Source organism: Equus asinus, chromosome 13 (genome assembly GCF_041296235.1).
Source record: "Equus asinus isolate D_3611 breed Donkey chromosome 13, EquAss-T2T_v2, whole genome shotgun sequence".
Lineage (NCBI taxonomy): Eukaryota > Metazoa > Chordata > Mammalia > Perissodactyla > Equidae > Equus > Equus asinus.
This window is the reverse complement of record NC_091802.1, coordinates 47,183,472-47,204,596: the sequence shown is the minus strand read 5'-3', so window position 1 is coordinate 47,204,596 and position 21,125 is coordinate 47,183,472. Positions and strand designations below refer to the sequence as shown.

Sequence of the window (21,125 nt, the reverse complement as noted above, 5' to 3'; positions counted from 1 at the left end):
CACGGGTGCAGGGTTGCAACCACCAAATAGGTCACCTTTCCCCAATTTGCACAAAGGTGCTCTGTGGGCTTCGGGGCCTTGGTAGAGCTAGAGTAAGTGTCACTTGCATAGAAATGGAGAGTTTCTAGAGGATTCAAGTTGAGTTTTCTGGACCCAACCTCCCTGGCAGCTAAGGGACAGTGGGGCAGGCCTGGCCTGGCCTATGATGCTGTCCCTTTGCTCTCTCATGGGTGGGGAGTGGGACATTACCAGGTGAGGAAAAGCCTTGTGGGTTCAAGGCCAGTGGTGAGTAAACTTGACCTGGTCTTGTCCAGCCCAGTTCCCTGTCCTCAGGGCCCCCTTCCTCTACATTTCTGATGGAGAAGGGGATGGGGCCCATGTCCAGCTCTAACCCTGGCTGGCAGCTGACCAAGTGGTTGCTTGGGGGTGGAGGAGGGGTGGGAAGGAACTCGTTAAACCCCGGTTTGCTCTGAGGCTAATTGCTGGGAAAACCCCATGACGTTGAAGCCATCTCTTTCTCTGTTAACAGAGGAAAAACAGAAGCCAAAATAAAGCCCCATCAGGAAACATCCCTGACAGCAGAGACAAACAGCCTGTTGGCCTGGGTTAGTCATTAGCAGGCAGCTGCTGCCACGGAGAAGCGAGAGGAGGGGAAGATAGTCATGAGTTGCGACCCCCCCCCCCCGCCGCTACCCCCCATCACTGAGCTCGGCAGAACCAGGAAGGCAACAGGAGAAACCACTGGGGCAGCTACAAATCTAGCAGCTCAACCAAGAAGTAGAAACCACCCTGCTGCCCTAGCTGATGTGCAGAGCTATGAGATGAAAGGGAGTCAAGAGGGGCTTCTCAGGTCCAGAGGGTGTTAGAGCATCCCCAAGGTGAACAGAGAGGTCCACCAGCCACCCCTTATGTGCCTTGGGGCAGTGGAGTTCACAAGGGTGTCCAGGCCCCCAGGCTTGGTTACCCAGCCCCGGCACTCCATTCCTTCCTGTGTGGGGTTGGGTCAGAGGATGAGCGGGCAGGGACTCCAGCACGCCTGATATGCAGTGCCCTATAACGTTTATCATAGTGTTGTCTGTACACCCTGTGCCCCACAGCCTGGAGCTCCTGAGAGCTGGGACCAGGTCTGGTTCACCTTTTCCTCTTCCATGGTGCCCGGCACACAGATGGTATTGGGACCATGAGGAATGAGTGACTTGCCCAGGCCTGGTGTTGTGCAGAGCCCCTTGGGGATGAGGTAGATCTCTCAGCAGAAACAGGGATTGCTGGAGCTTCCCTCTACACCCCCAAATCTGGTGCCCTGGAGGGAGGGTGGAGAACGGTGTGAGCATTTTTGCTGTTCTGTTAGAGACAGGCAAGTGTCCCGGCAGGGGCGTGCCTGGTACCTCAGCCACTCTCTTGAGTACCAGCTCCTGTTCAGTGCCCTGGGGAATCACTACAATGCCTTCTGCAAGGCCCTGGCACCCCAAATGCCCCAAGTTCAGCTGTTGGGATCTGAGCCACCGCTCTTTCTTCTGGCTTTCAGGTCCTGACACAGGAACCACCATTATTTATTGTAATGAATGACCGTGATTTTAATTCTAAGACATAAAGTCTCAGGGATCGGGCTGATTATGCAACACCTTCCTGAAGGTCAGGGGGTCTGAGATAGAGACACCTACAGGGACACTGACTGGTGCCTTCGCTGTCACATCAAACCTTTACAGGTGCCTCCAGGTAGCTGTGCACGTCCTGGGATTGGGAGATGTGCAAGACCTCGGGGGCTGCCCTGGAGAAGCTCAGGGTCCACCAGGGGAGACAGTCGTGGGGACAAATAATGTCAGTTTGTCATGGGCAAGTGTCCCTAACGTGCTATGGGAGTACAGGGGGTCCATGTAACCTCCTAGGGCACAGGAAAGGGGTGAGTGTGTGAGGCAGTGTGTAGGTGTGTGAGGGTGTGTACACCTAGCGCAGGAGCAAAATTGTCCTGGGGCTTGGAGGACAAGGGGGATGGGGCAAAGAACAAGTGTGGTGCAGGCAGTGAGAGGAGTGTGTGCAAGGTTAGGGGGTGAGAAAGAGGGACGTCCCTGGAACGTGGTGAGTGGAGGGAATCTCGCTACAGTTAGAGCCCGTGAACATGCCCCGGCCATCTGCCGCTGGGGAAAGAAACGTGCACATGGCACTGACCGTGGTGCCAGGAAGTGTCTTACTCAGTCTGGGGTTCCGTTTTCTGATCTTTCGAAGGAGAATGCTGGCCGCAAGGATCAGGCGCCTTTCCGCAATGAGGCTTCCTGGTCCTTTTTGCAGGTGAGAGGAGCCGGGGAAGTGGCGAGCTCCATCCTGTTTCCTGAGGGTGTGTGGGTATGTGTGTCTGTGTGTGCATACTGTGAGTGTGTGTGTACACAACCTGTGTGTATACATCAGTTTAAAATAAAAAGATGGCCATATGGGCTCTCTTTGCCCCTAAAACACTCGAGTCTCCCCTGCGTGTAATCCACACTCCGGATCGGTCATCTTGTCTGCTGTTCAGAAAGGGTCCAGACCAGAGGATCTCAACTCTGTCTGCATATTACAATCACCTGGGAAGCTCTTAAAAAACACCAACGCCAGGGCCCACCCCAGACCATTGCAATCAGGATCTGAAGTGGCCCCAGGTACGGCATTTGAAATCAACTGGCTCAGCTGTCTAGATCTGCAAGTGGTTCTCAGTCCCAGCTGATGCCAGGCTCTCACTCAGGACTCAGGTGATTGGGAAGCATAGCGCAGTATCCTAGGAGAGGCTGGCTGAGCAGCTGGACACAGGGACACAGTGGCAGGGAAAGAGGGATGGGGCCACTGAGCTGGAGGCTGCAGGCCTGTGCTGGGGACTCCTCCACCTGCAGCCCCTTAGGTCCAGGGTTCCCACAGTAGCCTGTTGACCTTGTACTTCCAGGCTGAGAGTGACGCTGATTAGATCTTTTAAAGCCGGGAATTGGCCCGGGCTTCATGGTGGCAAGGTCTCCAGGCACTCATGGAGACAGGCACCAGTGGGGGTTCGTGGGGGTGTGGGGTGCAGCCTTACGCAGAGAGCCTCTGACATTTTTCTGCTTCAGCAGTGGGCTGACCTGGTGCCCAGAGACAGCTATTGACCTGGGCCTGGTCCCTTTTGCAGGTCTGGGAACAAAGGGCACGGAGACGGTGTACAGTGAAATCCGGAAAGCTGACCCTGGTGAGTGAGGGCCCCCTAACTCCCCCAGCCTGGGGAGACAGTTCCCCTAGAATCATCTATGGGGCCTTGGAGTGGGCATGGAAAAGAAGGGGCAAAGGAGGCCAAAAGGGGTGACACCTCTTACACCAGAGCTGTTGTCTGTCTCCCAACACCCTTACAAAGTAGCCACAGGTTACAGGCACTGTTTATTTAGTCACCAAACACACTGAGTGCCTGCGACAAGCCAGGCAAACGGAACCTCAGATGTTTGCAATACACAACGGATGGGTGAGTTGGACAGGAGTGTGTCCTGGCACCGCTGTCTGTTCACAGGATGCCTGGCAGGGTTAGGGGCACTGTCTCCTGACCCTGAGAGAAGCTGAGTGGCTCTGCCTATTTTCAGGTACCAGCCGGTGAGCCTCACCGCACCTGGGCCCTGGGGCCCCAGGGCTCCCGAAGGGCTTAGACAGGCAGTGCTTTGCTCTGGAAACGTCAGCAGCTTCAGCCTTTCTGAGAGTACACGGACTTTGGGGAGGGGGTGCAGAGCTGTTCCCATCTCCTTTGATTTCTGCCTAGACCCCACTTCAGTTCCCATCTCCACTGCTTCCTCGTGCCAAGCTTCCCCCACGACTGAGCATGGTGCCCAAGCAGATGGGGAACTGGGGAAGCTCCTGACAATCTCATTTTTTGCGTGATTGTTCTATTCCATTCTGTTGAAATGAAATCCATAAAGACTACTTTTGAATTCGGAAAATAAGTCGCAACCCAAAAGGCACAAACATTCTGGGGGGAAACAGTTAATATGTGGATATCTTGCTTTCTACAACAGACCTCTTTTTCAGTGGATTCTTTGAAAGAGAATCATTCAAAGGGCTGGGAGACTTCAGTAAAGCTCGGCTACACCGAGTGTGGTCCACACACCGGCAGCCGTGACAGCCTCAGGCCCAACCCAGACCCGCAGAATCAGCATCTCCAGAATCTGAGCTCTACGAAGCTCCCAGATGTTTCTGATGCTGCCAACGTTTGAGAAGCACTGTCTTACCTGAAGAGCCTACTTTTCATCTGAAATATAGGAATCACCCCTTAATTAACCTCTTTTTTAAAAATGGTATTTTCATGCATACAGCAGAAACCCAGCCCCTGTGGAACTTGACACTGACTGAATGATTTTTCTTTTTTAAAGAGAATGGGGTTTTTTGGGTTTTTTTCTTAAAGATTGGCACCTGAGCTAACATCTATTGCCTTGATAATCTTGTTTTTTGCCTCTTCTCCCCAAAGCCCCCCAGTAGATAGTTGTACATTCTAGTTGTAGGTCCTTCTGGTTGTGCTCTGTGGGATGCTGCCTCAGCATCATCAGTATCAGGCCTGATGAGCAGTGCTAGGTCCACGCCCAGGATCTGAACCTGCGAATCCCTGGGCCGCCCAAGTGAAGTGCATGAACTTAACCACTTGGCCACAGGGCTGGCACCTGACTGAACAATTTTTGAAAACCATTTCCTGAGGAATTTTTGGCTTCAGTGTCTCCTTTTGCATTCTCAATATATTCAGAGCTAGCAAAACACAAATTCAGAAATAGGCTTTCTCTCTTCTTTCAATGTAACAGAAAGCTAAAGGTCAAGTAGGGTTCCGGGTTGGTCCTCTTAGGTAATCGTACAAAAATGCCCGTTCTGTTTTCCCTAAAATTGCTCACTTTCATTGCTTTGGTTATGCAAATACTCACATTTATTGAGTGCTGACTGCATGAGCTAAGTGATCTGTGTTACATTGTATCTTTCAATCCTCACAATAACTCCCATTTTACAGATGAGGATACCGAGGCATAGAGAGGTTAAAACACTTGCCCAAGGTCACACAGCAAGCAACTTCCCAAAATCTGGCCCACCCTGGATCCTCACTCCATGCTCCTGATCACTGAGCTGGACTGCCTTTGGTTTGGGGGAAGGGAAACTGGTGGAGCATGGAGGCCACAGGGATCCCCACAGGCCACAGGAGGCCTTGGGGTCTGCGGTCATCTGAGGCCTGATACAGCTGGTGAAGGCCACACCCAGTGTGGATTCCAAAGGGTGGTGTTAGGGGCCCTGAAAATTAGATTAACAAAGGACAGACTAAAGAACAGAAAAACTGAGTGATGAGTAAGTCAGTGGAATGGTTAGAAGTTGGGGCTCATTTAGCATGTTAACCAAGAACAATAAGCTCGTAGAGAAGTGACAAAGGAAAAGGAGTTTCAAGGATGGCAAGCAGTGGGAAAGTAAATATGTGGGGGCACTAACAGAGTGAGGTTTGTTTGTGCAGGCCCATCTCGGCACCAGCTTCCAGCATCTTCGTGGCCATAAAGCTTCCCTGGGAGAGGGGATTTATGGCAGTCCCCATTTCTCAGAAGTTTCTGGTTTTAGTCAGTTAGGGGAAGCTCCCAAAAGGTTTCTTACTGCATCCGCTGGTTCTCATTTGCCTCCAGCTCAAAATAATCTCTATGCCAAAGTGGTATATTTGGTGGTGGTGTATTCTGACTTAGGGCAGCTGTTTAAGTGGGTTCTCTCAGCATCCCCAGCCTGGTTCCAGATGCCCCAGTCCTCAGTCCTGAGCTGTTGGAACCTGACTGGAATGGACCATAGGCACCTAGAACCTAACCCAATAGTGATTCCAGGCAGTGAAGGACCCTGTTTTGCTGGGAGACATCCGAGCCCCTGTCCTAGTGCTGCCGCGTATCAGCTGTGTGACTTTGACCAAGATGCCTAACCCCTCTGAGACTCAATTTCTTCTACTGTTAAATGGAGATGGGATTAAACGAGAACAAGAGATGAGACAGCGTCAGGGGAGATGGTGCTAATTACCCTAATCTCTTGGTCAGTGTATCACCCCTACAGCATAGTGAGCATTCAATCCATTTTAGCTGAAAAACACAAGAAAACTTGAGCCCTGGAGTCCAGTGCCTGGCGCAAGGCGAGACTAGAGCCATCTCCCACTCCCAGGCCGGGGAGCTCCCGCTGCACCATCTGGACCATCGGGGTCAGCTGGGGCTTGGGTCCCTCTGTAATCTGGTCTCTAACCTGGCAGCTGGCTCCTGCGCAGGGGTTGAGGGTAGAGCGAGCTGTGGGTCTTGTAGCCAAAACCACAATGCTGCTGCAAAAGCCAGGGCCCCCCTCGCCTTGGAGGCGCCCATCCTGGAAGCCAAGGGAGTTGCTGTTTCTGAGCATCTCCAGCTCAGCTGCTGCTCAAGGGGAAGAGGCTGCAGGCTTTGGTCAATTTCTCTTCCCTTTTCTTTCTTTCTTTTCCTCTTACTCTCAGATGCTGCTCGGATGCTCACTTAATTCTCAAAATCATTACAGGGTTGCTGGATGCCCTGTTATTATTCCTGCTCTACAGATGAGGAAATGGGCCCAGAGGTTAAATAACTTGTCCTGGTCCCAAGGCCGGCAGTGGTGGAGCTGGGATTTGAACGCAGGGAGCCTGGCAGCAGAACCACACTCTTCACGAGCCTTCACATTTCCCTGTCTGTGTTGCCAGACCAATTGACTGTGTGCCTCTGCACCTTCCAGCTTTCTTTGTTTGGTTTCCACATTATCATCAATTTAATTAGAGGATTCAACTCTGTCTACTTTAGAAGCTAAGAGTAACCGCCTGGTATGGCCCAGGTGGCCCTGGGCGAGTCATGATCGTGGACCTCAGTCACCTCTGTGAAATGAGGGGGATGGGCTGGACTCTAGATCAAAGGTTCTCCAGGTTTGTTAAAACACAGATGGCTTGGCATTAGCTCCTGAGTTTCTTTTTTTTTTTTTTAATTTTTATTTTTTTCGGATGTATATCATATTTCGAATTCTGGATACATTACATCATGTTCACCACCCGAACACTAATTATAGTGCATCCCCTCACATGTGACCCTAATCACCCCTTTTGCCCTCCCCCCTCCCCCCTTCCCCAATGGTAACCACCAGTCCAATCTCCAATGCTATGTTTGTTTTTTTTTTGTCGTTTTTATCTTCTACTTATGAGTGAAATCATATGGTATTTGACTTTCTCCCTCTGACTTATTTCACTCAGCATAATACCCTCAAGGTCCATCCATGTTGTCACAAATGGCTGGATTTCGTCATTTCTTATGGCTGAGTAGTAGTCCTTCGTGTATAAATACCACATCTTCTTTATCCATTCGTCCCTTGATGGGCACCTAGGTTGCTTCCAAGTCTTGGCTATTGTGTATAATGCCGCAATGAACATAGGGGTGCAAGTATCTTTATGCCTTTGTGTTTTCAAGTTCTTTGGATAAATACCCAGCAGTGGCATAGCTGTATCATATGGTAGATCTATCCTTAATTTTCTGAGGATACTCCAAACGGCTTTCCATAGTGGCTGCACCAGTTTGCACTGCCACCAGCAGTGAACAAGGGTTCCCTTCTCTCCACACCCTCTCCAACATTTGTTGTTTCCTGTCTTGTTAATTATAGCTATTCTGACCGGAGTGAGCTGATACCTCATTGTAGTTTTGATTTGCATTTCCCTGATAGCTAATGATGTTGAGCATCTTTTCATATGCCTGTTGGCCATCTGTATTTCTTCTTTGGAGAAATCTCTGTTCAGATTTTTTGCCCATTTTCTAATTGGATTGTTGGTTTTGTTGTTGTTGAGCTGTATGAGTTCTTTGTATATTTTGGATATTAACCCCTTATCTGATATGTGCTTTGCAAATATCTTCTCCCAATTGTTAGGTTGTCTTTTCGTTTTGCTGATGGTTTCCTTTGCTGTGCAGAAACTTTTTAGTTTGATGTAGTCCCATTTGTTCATTTTTTCTTTTGTTTCCCTTGCCCGGTCAGACATGGGACTTGAAAATATGCTGCTCAGACCAATGTCATAGAGCATACTGCCTATGTTTTCTTCTAGAAGTCTCATGGTTTCGGGTCTTCCATTCAAGTCTTTAATCCATTTTGAGTTGATTTTTGTGCATGGTGTAAGGGAATGGTCTACTTTCATTCTTTTGCATGTGGCTGTCCAGTTTTCCCAACACCATTTATTGAAGAGACTCTCCTTTCTCCATCGTATGCTCTTGGCTCCCTTGTCGAATATTAGCTGTCCATAAACATGTGGGTTTACTTCTGGGCTCTCAATTTTGTTCCATTGATCTGTGTGTCTGTTTTTGTGCCAGTACCATGCTGTTTTGGTTACTATGGCTTTGTAGTATAATTTGAAATGGGGGAGTGTGATACCTGCAGCTTTGTTCCTTTTTCTCAGGAATCCTTTGGCTATTCGGGGTCTTTTGTTGTTCCAGCTCCTGAGTTTCTGATTCAGTAGGTCTGGAGGGGGGCTGAGAATTTGCCTTTCTAACAAATTCCCACGTTCTGCTGCTGCAGGTCCAGCGTCCACACTTTTAGAACCATCTTCTAGATACTCTAAATTCCTTCTGATTGCACTACTCTAGGTTCTGCTCTGTCTTTCATTTGAAGGGTGGATTCTCTTTTAATCCCTAGCAATCCTGGGGATTGCTCAGCCTTGGCCAGCGGAGATAACCCAGAAACACTGTGTGTGTGTGCGTGTTTGTGTGTGTGTGTTGGCAGAGGGAGTGACCCACAATTAAATTAAGGCCCTGGTGGGGAGTGGGCCTGTGGAAAGGTCAGGGAGCAGGCTGAGTGCAGAGTCTTTCTAGCCTTTTCCTTCTTAATTTTCTATTCTTCCCTATGCGAATTTCTTAGTTCCCCGTCATCTCCCAGTCTTCCAACCGGCAGCACTTCAGGGCTGGCTATTTTGGGAAATGGCTCACAGGGCGTAGTTCTGGCTCTTAAACCCCCTTTTCCCCTGAGTGATACAAAGGAAAACTGCTCCTCTAGATAAGCAAAAAGGCATTGGGCAGGCCTGCCTCCAAGGGGCAGCCCCGGGGCAGAGCTCAAAGTAGGACCAGGGCCCTGCAGAGAGGGTTGGGGGCTGCCAGCTGAGGAGAGTCGAAGATCTCGTGGGAGGCAATAGATCTTTGCAATTTTGGCTTTAAGCTCTAAGCTCAGCTGGATTTTTTTATTTTTTTTTTAAACTTTAATAACACTTTTTTTTTAACTTTAATAACATTTGCTGTTTTAATCATTTTTAAGTATACATTTCAGTGGCACTAAGTTTGTTCACATTGTTGTACAACCATCACCATCATCATCTCCAGCACTTTTTCATCTTTCCAGACTGATACTCCACACCCATTAAACAACAACTCCTCATTCTCCCCACAGCCCCTGGCAATGACCATTCTGCTTTGTGTCTCTGTGAATTTGACTATGCTCAGCTTATCTGTCAAAGGAGGTGGTTGAATGAATGATCTTAAGTTGCCTTCCAATCATAACATTCAAAGAGTTTCAATGTCCTGGCATCTGGAAATGATGGTCATTTGTCTATGTCTTGGTCACTCCAGACCAATGCCCCTGAACATGGTGGGGAGTCACTCCTTGGGTCCCTTGGAGCCAATAATCCTGATCCTGCACCCGCTCTTGACTCTCAAGTTTTCCCTTCAAATCTGAGTTAAGTCATGGATCTCAGGGGCTGACTTACTGGGTTTCTGCTGCATTCATGTCAGCTGGAGTCGGGCCTGGGTGGTTTTTGTTCTGCGAACCTAAGGGAAAACATCCTAAGTAGGGGTTTGATCAATCAAGTTATATGATTGGGCCTCACCTCTCACTTCTCCCCTGCGCATTAGCTTTCTCATTAATTCTCAATAAGATGCCCCTGACCTGTGTGGAATTGCTACAGAGTGAACATCTCAGTGTGTGTGTGGCCCTTGGGTGGACAAAGGCCGTGGTAGGCAGGTGGGTTCTATAAAATGAGAAAGAGGGAGCATCTCTTTCAACTCAGCATCTCCCACTGGGTCATGGCCAGGGTCATGCAAGTCTGCTGTGCCATTGGAGCCTACTATTTTGTTGACATATAGCCAAACTAACTTCTTCTTGTCCCAGCAATGAACTCCTAGCCTAAGGCAAGGAAGCCTCTTGATCTTTGAGCTTTTCCCCTTTCCAGCTGTTAGATGATCCCTTGCTTTATTTTCCCTGCCTGTTAAGGAGGGAAGGAGAGGGGTTCCCAGAACTAGAAAAATTATATCAGAAACAGACCAAATTGAGAGAGGCCTAAGGAGAAGGAAAGGCATGCCCTGGGACGTAGCCAGAGCAGGCTGAGAAAGAGTTTTTGCCTCTCAGTAAGCTTCAGCCTCCTTAGGGGAATGGAGAAATTGATAATTTCCTTATAACATATCTGCAAGCTTGGCACTTGAGGGGTTTTTTTGGGGAGGAAGATTGGCAACAGATGTTAGCTCAAGCACAATCTTCCTCTTTTTGTTTGAGAAGGATTATCCCTGAGCTAACATCTGTTGCCAATCTTCTTCTATTTTGTATGTGGGATACCGCCACAGCATGGCTTGATGAGCAGTGTGTAGGTCCACACCCAGGATCCAAACCCACAAACCCCAGGCTGCCAAAGCAGAGCGTGTGAACTCAACCACTACGCCACCGGGCCAGCCCCGCACTTGAGGTTTTTTAAGTTCTTATTCTCTTTTCTCTTATTCTCTTTTCAATTATTGCCTAAGGTTAGGATTTGCAAATCCCAGTCAGCAATAGTAGCTCTTGTTATGGCTTATCAGAAATGGGAAAGTTAGTCTGTTTTTTGGTCTCTTACTGAACAGTAACGTATGTGGTCCAAAGAAGGGAACGTTTAAAGTAAGTAGACCAGATTACAGTTTGGTAACTTTTTCTCTTAACACTTAACTAGAACCAATTTACTCCCATCCCCTTTAGCTTTGGACTTGCTGCAGGATAATTTGGTACCCACCTGAGTTCTCCTGGTTTAGACAGTGGTGTCCTCCCAGGCTGTTCATAGCTTTGCTGCTCTGGGTTGCAGGGTGACCTGGGGTCAAAGCCCTCCCACCTCTCTTCTGTCTACGGTCAACTTCCTCTTTCTCTGACTGGTGCCAATTAATCCAAGGAAAGGTTTGATTTTTGTTTCCTCTGCCTTGTTCTCCTAGTGACAAGAACTAAAAGAGAGACATCATGGCTGGCTAGGGAGTCTCTGCGTAGCTGCAGGGCTGTCCGTGGCTTGCCCAGCAACTTCACTCAACCAGGTTGAGCCTTGTGTGAACTGCAATTTCTGGCTAGCCAGGAAAGTTTGTATCTTTACTCCAATGAACTTTCCTCAGTGCTTGATAGTTTTACAGTGCTCCAGCTTATTCTGAAAGTACTTTGTAAAACAGCTTGCAGTTCATCTAAAGCAAAACCTATTAACATATATTAATACCAGTTTTTAAGACAGAAGACTAACGTGGTTTATCACAATTGGCAACACAGTCAAGTTCTTACCTATGAAAGAACTCAGGTTTAGGATGAGATTTCCACAGCTGTGGTTCTCAAAGCAGGAGACATCCTGGCAATGTCTGGAGACATTTTTGGTTGTCGTAATTTGGGAGGGAGCAGGGACGCTACTGCATCTAACAGATGGAGGCCAGGGATGCTGCTAAACTTCTTCCAATGTGCAGGACGACTCCCGCAACAAAGAATTATGCAGTCCAGAATGTCAATAGTGCCATTGGCTAGAAACCCTGGTTTAGGGGCCTCCCCTGTGGCATAGTGGTTAAGTTCGATGTGTTCCACTTTGGCGGCCCCGGTTCACAGGTTCAGATCTCGGGCGCGAGCCCACACCACTCATCAGCCACATTGTGGCAGCGACCCACATATAAAGTAGAGGAAGACTGGCACAGATGTTAGGGCTAATCTTCCTCAGCGAAAAAAAAAAAAAAGAAACCCTGGTTTAGAGGAATTCACCTCCTACAATTCCTCCAACAAGCGAGCTGGTTTTTCTCTTTACGTGTCCTCTGCCCACCTTGGGAGGTGTTCTAGGCACATCCCACCTGACAACTTATGGCCCTGGGAAGAGATGCCAAGTCCTGCTCTAGACACCAGCCTACGTTTTTTGGGTCAGACCGGGCCCACCTTCCTGTCTGACCCAAAAAACAAAAGGATCTACTCACTCAGCCTCCATCTTCTGCTTTCTCTTTGCCTGGAATTCAGACTTCCAGGATGCTTCTCAAGGGGGCAGAAATCCAACATACCAAGAGTGGCTGGTCATCGAGACAGGACCAAAGAGCAGAAGGCCGCTCTGCCACGTCCCCTCTGGGAGGGAGGGAAGAGCACTTGAGGGTCCCCACCCTTCCTGAGAGGCCCAGAGCCAGCCAGGCTGGCGGGCACTGCCAACCCTGCCCCCAAGGCGCTGTTTCCTGCTTCGGAATGGAAGAGGGTAAAAAGTATTCCATGTAAAAAATGGATGCTACCCACCAGATTCTATTTTTGTGGTCGTTGCTCCATTATCAAGAAGAAACAAATCTATGAATGTGCATAAACTGGTGTTCCATCAGTATTATCAGCATACTTGAATTTTAGTATTTCGTATTCATGTTGCTTTAGGAAACACAGCCTGGGGCTCTTTCCCTCTTACGTCTGATTCCAGAGCCCTTGGGGCTCTGGAGGAGCAGGAAGCATGGGGTCCTTTGGGTCCTCCCAGGTCAGATTTGGGTTGGGGGTGGGGTGCTGCCCACAGCCTCACTCAATGTGTGGAAGTTTACACAATGGCCTGACTTCGTGGTTGGGCTGATTCATCCATTTGGCCTTTGACGCAGCCTCTGGCCCAGCCAGGACTGAGGGGGGCCCCTTAGGAACTTCTGGCCCTATTCCCTCTAGAGGGGACATACAATGGAGCTGTGATAAGACAGGGTTCAAGGGGGAAGTGGACTTGTGGAAACAGGATATTTTTAAGTTAAAGAAAGAAACAGAAGAGTTTTGAGTCCCGTTGTGACAGATGGGGCCTGAGACTGCCCAAGAGTCAGAAGGCACCAGGTTTGAGCTTGGGCAGCTGGATAGAAACCGAGGCCCCTTGGAGCACTTCCCTAGAAAGACCGAGGCGTTGGGGAGAGGTTATGGCCCTCCCACCACCACCATTACCTCCACCATCTTTAAGAATGGCAACCACTCCCAGTACCCACATCAATCTCCTCTGGGGCCTCCCCCAGGCAGCAAGAGGTCCCTGAGCCTTCTCTGTTTTCACGACTATATCATAGTGAACTGTTAGGGGAATCGGCCCCAATGTGTGGGCCACTACCCATTCAGAAACTCTGCTATTAGTGGGGGTCTGGTCCAGTCCAAAAGGGCAAGCCACACCCCTCTCTTGCTTCTTGTAGTAAAACCACCTCTAACTAACACAGGCAGGGATCACTCACCTTCAACCAATGTCTCCTGTTCTCCTTGGCCTATCTCACCCTCACTGACATCTTCCTGACATTTGGCCAGGGTCATTTCACCATTACAGGCTGGCAGGGCCAGTCAGTCCCAGCATGCTCTCTGGCCAGAAGACGGTGTGGCCTCTGGACAGTTGAGATGCGGATTCCCAGGGGAAGGAGATGTGGTGGTCCCGCCCTTCAGACAGCACTTGGGCCATATATGCCAAGAGCATTGACGAGGTTTATACCTTCTGCTCCGTTGATCCCACTCCTGGGGATGGAAAACTAGTATGAAATATGGAAATAGCTTTGTTCCCAAAAAGGATACTGGCAGCATTATTTAAAATAGCAAAAATTTGGAAAGAACCTAAATTTTTAAAATAAGGAAGTGGTTAAGTAAACAATTGCACATCTTTTTAATGATTATTATGCAGCTACTAACAATTATGTTTAAGAAGGTACCAGAAAATGTTTAGAAAATCATGTTCCGTGAAAAGAATCTGCTGTAAAATGGCATATACTGTATAATTATAACTCAAAAAAAAAACCTTCTCATAGTAGAAAATGAAGCCAAAAGCATCAAGAGGGTTTGAAGAGAGAATTTTTATCTACTATTTTCTACTTTTCTGTAGTTTTCAGTTTTTTCCAAAAATAACATGTGTTGGTATTTTTTTTAACTGTTTAAAATGTCACATGAGCTGCCAGGGACTTTATATGCTCGTCACATGGAGCTACAGGGCCCAGGAGAAGCTGTCTGTGGGCAGAGGAGCCATAAACCTGGGCACCCAGCGAGCTTGCGGCTTTGGAGTCTCCTCCTGTACCCCCACTCCCATGCCCCCTGCAGTCCCCCCGACTCCCCCCGCCGCCAGCCCCTGAGATGCTGGGGGTGGGGAGCCTAACCCGTGCTCTGTGCGTTGCTCACCTCCATGTTATCCTTTGTTTTGCAGATTTCGTGGAAAACAGATATTCTGTAAGTACACGTTTCATAAACATTATTTTTTTAAACTAGTCCATTGAACAGTGAAACATTTCCAGACTCACCCAGGTTCTGCATTCTCACTAATTACTCACCTGTGCTGGCCTCCTCTGTGTTAGCCCAGGGTCCCTGGGCTCCTCTGATTAGCCTGGGCTCTTGGAGGTTTGGTCATCAGGCTTAGCCGGGTTTTCTGGGCCAGCTGTGATTTTGAATATTCTCTCCCACTGTTTCCATCATTACATCTCAGCCCTCATCTGAAGGGAGACCCTGGAAATCCCCCCATAGGAGTGGGAATCTCGGTCACTCAACTCCAGATGAACAAAGTACGCATTTCCTCCTAGTCCAGGGTGCAGTCTTGGGAAGTGAGGCGGATTCCGGGGGTATGCTTGGAGGAGCGAAGCATCTGACAGCTCATGTCAACTTCGAGAACATATACCAGTCTCCTTTACATACCAGGCCCTCTGCAGCAGGGGACACTCAAGGTCCTTGACCCAATGAGGGAATCAGATGAGTTATCACTGATGAGAAAGCAAGGCGATGAGAGGTCCACCAGAGACTGTGGGAATACAGAAGAGAGGCGCCTCATTCCGCCTGGTTAGCGGTCTCTTCACCAGGGAGGGGTCATCTGGATAGGCTGTGAAGAGTGAGTGGGATTACAGCAGCATCCAGGTAGAAATATCAGCAAAAGTAAAAATGTGAGTGACGGAGCAGTTTAAGGCAGCTCAGAATGGGAGGAGAAGAGGGTGACAGTAACAAGTGATAGAGAAAGGTAAGTTAGAGCTTGCATGTGAAAGACTCCAACACTTTCATTCTGTAGGAAGTAGAGGATTTAGGAAGCTGCTACTTGGCAGATGGGGATGTTTAAAAGAAATGCAGAGGTTCATGTTCAAATCTTTGCAAAGACCCCCGCTTCCTACTCCCAACCTCATTATGAGCTACCCAGCAGTCTAGGAGTTAACTAACTGGGAGCTTGTATCTTAAGAAATGAGGAATTTGTCTCATAAACTACTTCTTTAAGATCTGGGAAGAATTTTGAGCAAGATTGCTGTTACCCCTTCCAATGGGCCCCTGGCTTCCTTTGTTTTGCCCAAGTCTGAATTCTTGTAAAACAGGGAACTCATTATGCCTCTGACGGACAGGAAGCCACTGACATTCTTTTTATAGAGGAAAGCTATCAATTTAAGGAAAAGAAGAATGAATTGAATGTCTTTTTCTAGCCTAAATCCACTCAGACTCCTGAAATCAGAGACTGTTGCATTGGAAGGGCAGGGAGCCCAATTTATGGGTGAGAAAATCAAGGCCTGAATTGGCAGAAGCTTGTCCAGGGTCACCCAGCTAGTTAATAGCAGAGCCAGGACTAGAACCCAGGTCTCCAGACTCCCTGGCCAGTCCACGATACAATCCTCCCTCCAAGAAGTGAAGTCACTGCCGCAGCTGTCATGGCCTTGTGAGTAGAAAGTGAGTACTTTGCTCCATGAGCAGAGTGAGACCCAGGTAAAGAGATGTTCTGCCACTGCAGTCAATATGGCTGTATCCACCCGAGGCGGGTCTGCTGGACCTGTAGGACTGACTTATTTACTTTGTCTTCAATCCAATGGTCTCTCTGGACAAAGGCTCCAAGCTCTAGGACAGACAGACCTTTCCCTTTCCCCAGCAGCTGGCCTATGAGCCCAGAAGTCTGCTCCCAGGATGCTCCTGAGAGCTCACCCACGGCTAGTCCTGCCCCACAAAATAATATAGCCTTTTGACAGGAGCACAGGGGTTCCCAACCATTGGGAAAGAGATTTTGAATCTTTAAGCAAATGCATTTTGTTTATAAAATAAGCAGGTATAGTTTGCCTAATAATCAGCTGGTGAGGGTCAGGAGAAAATTAATTGAATTGCCCAGCAGGGAAATGGGAGGGGATTTCCTTCCTGAAATCAAACCTGGCGATCATTCCCAGTTGTTTAATGGCCGTTGCTTCTGAAAACATATTGGAGGAAATATCTTAACAATGAGATAGCCACTTCGCCAAATACTAATTTAGTATTGTTTGACTTGCTTCAATGGCACATTCTGACTTCATTTTTCCTCTGCCATTTTTGCCTTGTTTATAAATCGTGTTTGTGGCCCAGGCAGACAGATAACGTGAAAGAGAACACCCTGTACTTAAGTGAAAGAGGTGAATCTGGACCTGCGTGGGCCTCAGGATCTTGGAAAGAACCTTGCCTTCTTACTAAAAAAAAGGCAATTCCCAGTTACATCTCACCTCCCCCGCTCCTGGGAGCCAGCAGGCAGCTGGGCTGCAATGGGAACTGCTCAGGAGTTGGGATCAAGAGACTAGAGGGTGAATTCCAGCTGTCTAGCCATTTTTTGGGTGAGCCTGCCTTCCTCAAGCCTAAGCTTCCCAATCTGTAAAGTGGAGATGATGATGACAACAACAAAAACAGTAATAGCTATCCATTAGGAGTTTCTTAAGGGTTAAACAAGAAACACATATGCAGAGTACTTTGCAAACTTCAAACTACCATATAAAACCTAGTTGATTATCTATTCTAAAGTTCTTTTCATCAAACACTCTGGCAGTATGGGGTATGGATGGGGAATTTACCTTAGTTGGCCCTAAAATGCCCCTGTCACATGGGGGGGGGGGGATGTAGCAGTTGCTTATCCAAGGCACAGGATTCAACCAAAGCCGGGCTTTGACTTAGGAATCAGAGATCCACATTAACACTTGACTTCTCCCTAACTAGACATTTACTAGCCATGTCACTTTGGGCAGATCTCCTAACCCTTCAGGGCCTCAGTTTCCTCATTTGAGGAAATAAAACCCCCTCCTCTGATTATCGCAAGGATTAAATGAGCACTTAGCACAGACTTGACTTATTCAAAGTGCTCATAAGGGGCACATTCTAGAAGCCAGAAGCAGAGATCCCACGAGTGTAAGAAGCAAAATGACCTTTCAGAGCGTCCACACCATGTTCTGGCCAGAGGTGGAGCGATTTCATGGCTGTACTTGGGTGGCTGACTGCTGGCCTCTGAGTCAAGCACAAGCAAGCGCAGGCCTTGGATGTGAGCATGTTAACCTTTACTTCAAAATCCCCAAGGCCCAGTTGACAGTGGCCCAGCCCTTCCCATCTGTGAGGCTGGTCCTGCAGCAGCTACCCAAGCACTCATTTCCCCTAGAAAAGGAGAGACTTGGTCTGGGGCCTGCAGAAAAGCTGGACACCAGGGTCACCCCTCCAGGTGGAGCAAAAAAACTGGGGACAAGTGTAGCTGCCAGGGTTGGCAGGCCTCCAGCCCTCTGGGGCCAACACAGCTCTCTTGGTCAGCTTGCCCAAGTCTCCCTGGCAGAGCCAGAAGAAACAGGGGCTCTATCTCAGCCCAACCTCAGGGAGCCAACCAGCCCGGCCATCAGGTTCCCAAGATCCTGGCTAATCCCCACAACTTCTGCCACTCCTGCCTCCCTAAGTTCCACCTGCAGCAGGGTGCCCTGTGCTCACGGAAGGTCCAGAGTCATGGACTCAGATGCTGCCTGCCCCTTGGGGCTCACCATTGCCCAGGGCCCCTCTATTCCAGTATTTCCCAGCATGCTCCACTCTTGCCCCTTGCTCCATCCATTTGTCAAAATCTGCCCCACCTTGGAGGCTGCTCCAGAGTCACTTCCCTCAAGCCTTCTGTGATTCCCTTGCTGCCCAGCTCTGGTCCTCTTCCCGCCCTGAACTCCTGCTGCAGTTTGTTAGGACTTCTTCCACCTTCTACTTCATGGTAGCATTGTTTGTCAATAATTGGGAGGATATAAAATTTTGGGGGGCAGGTTCTTGCATCCCCAGCGTAGAGAACAGTGCCTGGGTCAGATGGGGGTCTGGTCACTGATGGTAGGTGACACAGATACCTTATGAAGCATTTAGAAAACACTATGAGACAGCATATGGAATCTTTTTTTAAAATTTTTTTATTGTGCTGAAACATATACAACATAAAATTTACCACTTTAACCATTTTTAAGTGTACACTTCGGTGACATTAAGTACACTGCCATTGTTGCACAACCATCACCACCATCTACCCGCAGAACTTTTTCACCATTCCAAACCAAAACTCTGTCCCCATTAAACACTAACTTCCCCTTACCCCCAGGCCCCAGCAGCCACTATTCTGCTTTCTGTCTCTACAAATTTGACTACTCTGGGTACCTCATATAAGTGGAATCATACAGAATTTGTTTCTTTTGTGTCTGGCTTATTTTGCTTAGCGTGACATTTTCAAGGTTTATGCATGTTGAAATGTCTCAGAATTTCAATCCTTTTTAAGGCAGAATCACATAATTTTAAAACATTTAAGTTTTATCATTTGACTTCATTCCTTCATGTTTAAAATTAAAAAACAGACCTAGAGAAGGTTCCTCTCATTTTAGAGGCAGAGCTGGAACAAGAAGCCAGGTCTTTCTTAACTTTACTAGTCTTCCTCTGTGGGTAAGTGTAGAGCCCATGGGACGTGGTGCTGGGTGCACAGTGCGTGCTTAATGGAGTTGGTTGATAGCCTGATGTACAACGTGTGTATGGGGAGTGGAGCAGAGTAAGCACGGAGCGAAGGGAGAAATGAGTGTGGCAGGAGCTGTCCCAGCAGGGTAGGGGTACCAGTGGATGACAGCACTGCTTTGGAGTTCCTTTGAGAAGAGCTGTCTGCAATTTTGCGTATTTATCCATCAGGCCAGTCTTGAGTCCTGAAGTATGTGACCATGGCTTGTCTTGTCTCTTGTCACTACAGAGAACGGAAGGCTCCCTTGATGGAACTTAGGACTGCAAGAGCAGATGCTCCTCCCTGGGAAGACATCCATATTCCAAGAAGAGCAGATGATTCCTGTGTTCCAAGAGCTCTGTGCACTTATTTATGAACCTGCCCTGCTCCCACTGAACAAAGCAATTCCTCAGACCAAGTCACCAGTTTGTAAATCCATCTTACTACAGTTATGCTGGATATAAAGAGATGCATAGGGGCTGGTTAATTTCCAACACGGCCCACCTCTCACCAAGTTGGAGCATCCTCAGGAGTGAAGAGCAGCAGAAGGAGGTTCAGAGTAAACAGGCCATTGGGATATTTCGAAACTTGAATATTTTGTCTTGTACAGAGATAAAGAACTTTTCCAAGCACCCTCATACACAGAAACCTGTTTTTGTTTTGTAGTCAACCACTTCTAGCAAATGGCCTGGCTTAGAGGCTAGTTTTTCTCTTTGCCTTTGGTCCTTCAAAGGCCTGTGGTTCTGGGTAGTCTTTGTTTCTGGAAGTGCACAGCACTGACCAGACGGCTGCACCCTGTCCCCTCTATGACCTCACCCACCACAAATGGAAAAACAAAGCTGCTTGAGAGTGACCCCTTTAGATGCCGACTTGAAGACACGGTTCATTCCGGGCAATGCACAAAATAGAAAATGAAGTTGGACAAAGCACAGATGTTCTTAAGCTGTTTTTCTATACCCTCTCTTTCTTTTCCTCTACCTTACTGAAGGCTGAAAGACAGGAATATGGTGGCCTACAGCAAATATTGTTTTTAATAGAAAAATGAAATGCCTATTTTTCTTACTAATTTTTTTTTATTTATTCTTTGCTAAAGAAATGGTCTCCTGAGGTCTTAAGATGTTTCTGATCGTGTCTTGAGTGGGTGGACGAGGGGCTGTGGCCATTTTGTGGTGGAATTTCACTAGTGAGCACACCTAAGCGAAACCACTTCCCCTGTCCACCTCAGAGACACGGCTGCAGGGACCCTGTGGGGTGTTGTATTAAATAAATTTGATCTTTACTCTTCACAGACCTGTGAAATGTCATCTTCTGAGAGGCCATGTGCATGTAGAATATTTGTAGTGCTTGAGGACTCCTCAGGCCTTCTGAAGTCACGGAGAACACCACACAGGTGTCATCAGTGGGCTGAGACTCACAGGCCAAGGGCCTATGAGTGGCCTTCATTATCCATTCAACATCCACTGACTGGTCTTCAGTGTTTGTTTCCCAGCTGAAGTCCTCTAGGCTGTCCCTGGCAGAGAGGGTTGTCAGACTGAGCAAAAAAACCAACAAAACGCCCCAAAAGCCAGGATGCCCAATTAAGTTTGAATTTCAGATAAACGAATAATTTTTGAGTCTAAGTATGCCCCCAGGTAATGTTTGGGACATACTTATACTACACAAGTACTCATCTGAAATTCAGATTTAACTAGGCATCCTATATTTTATCTGGCAACCCTACGGCAAAGCACCCTCCCCCTGCCCCAAGCCACAGGAGCCACCCTCCCCAGTGGCCTCAGACCAGATCTCACTGCCCTACAGGCTGGGTCCCCATCAGAGCACCCTCTGCACTGGGCCTGAAGGCAGAGCGAGGTGTGAGTGTGTGTCCTGGCTCTGCCAGATTCCAGCTGCAGAAACGCAAAGGAGCATCTTAACCTCTGAGCTTCAGATTCTTCACCGCTGAAATGAGGAGATTAGACTAATGGTTCTTAACATTTGGAGGGTTTAGATTCCTTTGAAAATATGGTGAAAGCGATGGACTCACATACACAAAGTTGTGTCATACAATTTCCTTGTTTTCAGGGCCACAGACTCAGGTTGGAAGCAAAGGATTAGATGATCTCTAATGACCTTCAAGACTGATAGTCGAGGTGTTGATGATTTGACGAAGAGCCCAGAGCCCAGTGTCAACCCCTCAGTCCCTTGCAGCTTCCAGAGCAGGGCCATTGCTGTGGAAGCTGGGAAGACCTTGTTCCTACTTCTTATGATTTAATTATCAAGC

At 48.2% G+C, this 21,125-nt stretch overlaps 1 protein-coding gene across 5 annotated transcripts in view; it reads left to right on the top strand.

The window, feature by feature from the left end:
- Positions 1–20,151, top strand: part of PECAM1 (platelet and endothelial cell adhesion molecule 1) — a 57,629-nt gene extending 37,478 nt beyond the window's left edge. For 2 of the 5 annotated variants that reach the window (XM_070482056.1, XM_014847987.3), the window contains 2 exons: positions 14,336–14,358; positions 19,115–20,151. In XM_070482056.1, the coding sequence (XP_070338157.1) occupies positions 14,336–14,358; positions 19,115–19,144 (53 nt within the window). In that variant the 3' untranslated portion in view covers positions 19,145–20,151. Of the gene's footprint in view, positions 1–3,130; positions 3,188–14,335; positions 14,359–19,114 lie in introns of all 5 variants that reach the window. The other 3 variants (XM_070482055.1, XM_014847986.3, XM_070482054.1) reach the window with 2 other exon arrangements.
- Positions 20,152–21,125: the final 974 nt, after the last annotated feature.